Source organism: Myotis brandtii, unplaced genomic scaffold (assembly GCF_000412655.1).
Source record: "Myotis brandtii unplaced genomic scaffold, ASM41265v1 scaffold145, whole genome shotgun sequence".
Classification (NCBI taxonomy): Eukaryota; Metazoa; Chordata; class Mammalia; order Chiroptera; family Vespertilionidae; genus Myotis; species Myotis brandtii.
The window spans coordinates 829,426-831,246 of NW_005355204.1; the positions used below are offsets into that span (position 1 = coordinate 829,426).

The window sequence follows — 1,821 nt, forward strand, 5'->3', positions numbered from 1 at the left end:
AGCGCGCTACCCCGCGGGGCCCCGGGCCCTACCTGCGGAAGTCCAGGAGGGACCGCGTGGAGGACGGCACGCCCTGGTCATACCAGCTCAGGAAGTGGAACTGGGTCACCGTGCGTGTCTCGTTGGTCTGCAGGTTCTTCAGGTAGAAGCTCCGCACAAGGAAGTCCTCGCACCAGATGTGCTCAGAGACCAGGTTCACCTGTGGGACAGCGGGGTGGGGGGTGGGGGGAGGCAGGTGTCGGCGACACAGGGACCGCGCGGCCCACAGACCGGGGCCCTCTGTCTCAATTTCATCCTGGTTGGTACAGAAAGTAACTGTGGCTGTTGGTTTTTGATGTCATAGAGGGCGTAATGCTCAAACAACTGGAAAAATGTGTTACAATCCACAACCATTCCAGGGTTTGTCTTTTGTATTTCTAAGTCATACAAGCCTTCTAGAAAAAAATCACCATTTGAACAGAAAGGCCAGTGGGTCCACGCGAGCTCGCCTGTGGCAGGTGGCATCCGGGGCCTGAAGGAGCCGAGGCCCCGGCCCTGGGGCCTGCTGGGGCTGACGCCTTCGGTGACCAGGAGCCACGAGGGAGAGCCAGGGTTCATCTCTCTGCTTCCGACGTGGCTCCCCCGGGACCGAGCACTCTGAGTTCAATGCAAGGCAGAGCCAAGGGAGGGCCTGACTTAGCTGCCCAAGTTTACGGCTCCGTCCCGGTCCCGGACGTGGGCTGGAAATCCAGGAAGAGAAGTGCGCTCGCCGGCATGTCCCCCTCGAATATAAAGGCCGACAGGGCGGTGGGAACCCTGGTGTGGGGGGTCAGGAAGCAATGAGAGCCATGGCAGGTCTGTCTAGAATCGGATCCTATAGCCTCGCCCAGCCCGGCTGCGCACAGCACCCGTGAGGCCACTTCCTCGTCCTCGCTGTCTGCATTTTAGAACTTCAACCATGAGAGCCATGTCATTCACACCAGGTCCCAGCCCCAGCCCCAGCCCCCAGTCCCAGTCCCAGCCCCAGCCCCAGCCCCCACTTCCCTCTAGCCATTACCGCACTGTTGTCTGTGTCTATGGGTTATGAATATATGTTTTTTGGCTAAGGTCCTCCTTTTATGAGAAAGTAAACAATGTGCAAAAGGTGCTGAGGATTACTGGCTGCAAGCTAGCTGAAACAGAGTGGGGAATGTGTGTGTGTGTGTGTGTGTGTGTGTGTGTGTGTGTGTATACACACACATATATTTTTTTAAATACGTTTTTATTGATTTCAGAGAGAAAGGGAGAGGGAGAGAGAGGTAGAAACATCAATGATGAGAAAGAATCATTGATCGGCTACGTCCTGCACGTCCCACACTGGGGATCAAGCCCGCAACCCAGACATATGCCCTGACTGGGAATCAAACCATTACCTCCTGGTTCATATGTCGATGCTCAACCACTGAACCACATTGGCCAGGCTAAAATTATTTGTTTTTAAAAAAGAGAATAAATCTCATTTAAAAAAATTTTATCTAATTAGAAAAAAATGAGCCAATTAATTTGCACACTTGAGTGAAATATGTACCTACTAAATACATAGTGCTAAAAATTATGATGAACAGATTGGTACAAAAAATTAGGTTAATTAGCGGTAAAGGAGAAAAGGAAGAGAGAGGGAGCAGGAATAGCTTTTATTTTAAAAACAAAAAGAACACATATACATTATATATAATTATATATGTTATAGTATATACACTGAGTGGCCAGATTATTATGACCACCTGACGTTTGTAGGCAAATTAGCTATAATTTCATGCTGAAGTTGCTAGAGGGCCAGACCATTATAAATAGGGAAGCAGG

At 50.4% G+C, this 1,821-nt stretch overlaps 1 protein-coding gene across 1 annotated transcript in view; it reads right to left on the reverse strand.

The window, feature by feature from the left end:
- Positions 1-1,821, reverse strand: part of PTPRN2 (protein tyrosine phosphatase, receptor type, N polypeptide 2) — a 496,295-nt gene that overhangs the window by 19,801 nt on the left and 474,673 nt on the right. Inside the window, exon 20 of the mRNA XM_005861191.2 lies at positions 33-199. Coding sequence (XP_005861253.1) covers positions 33-199 — 167 coding nt within the window. The remainder of the gene's footprint in view (positions 1-32; positions 200-1,821) is intronic.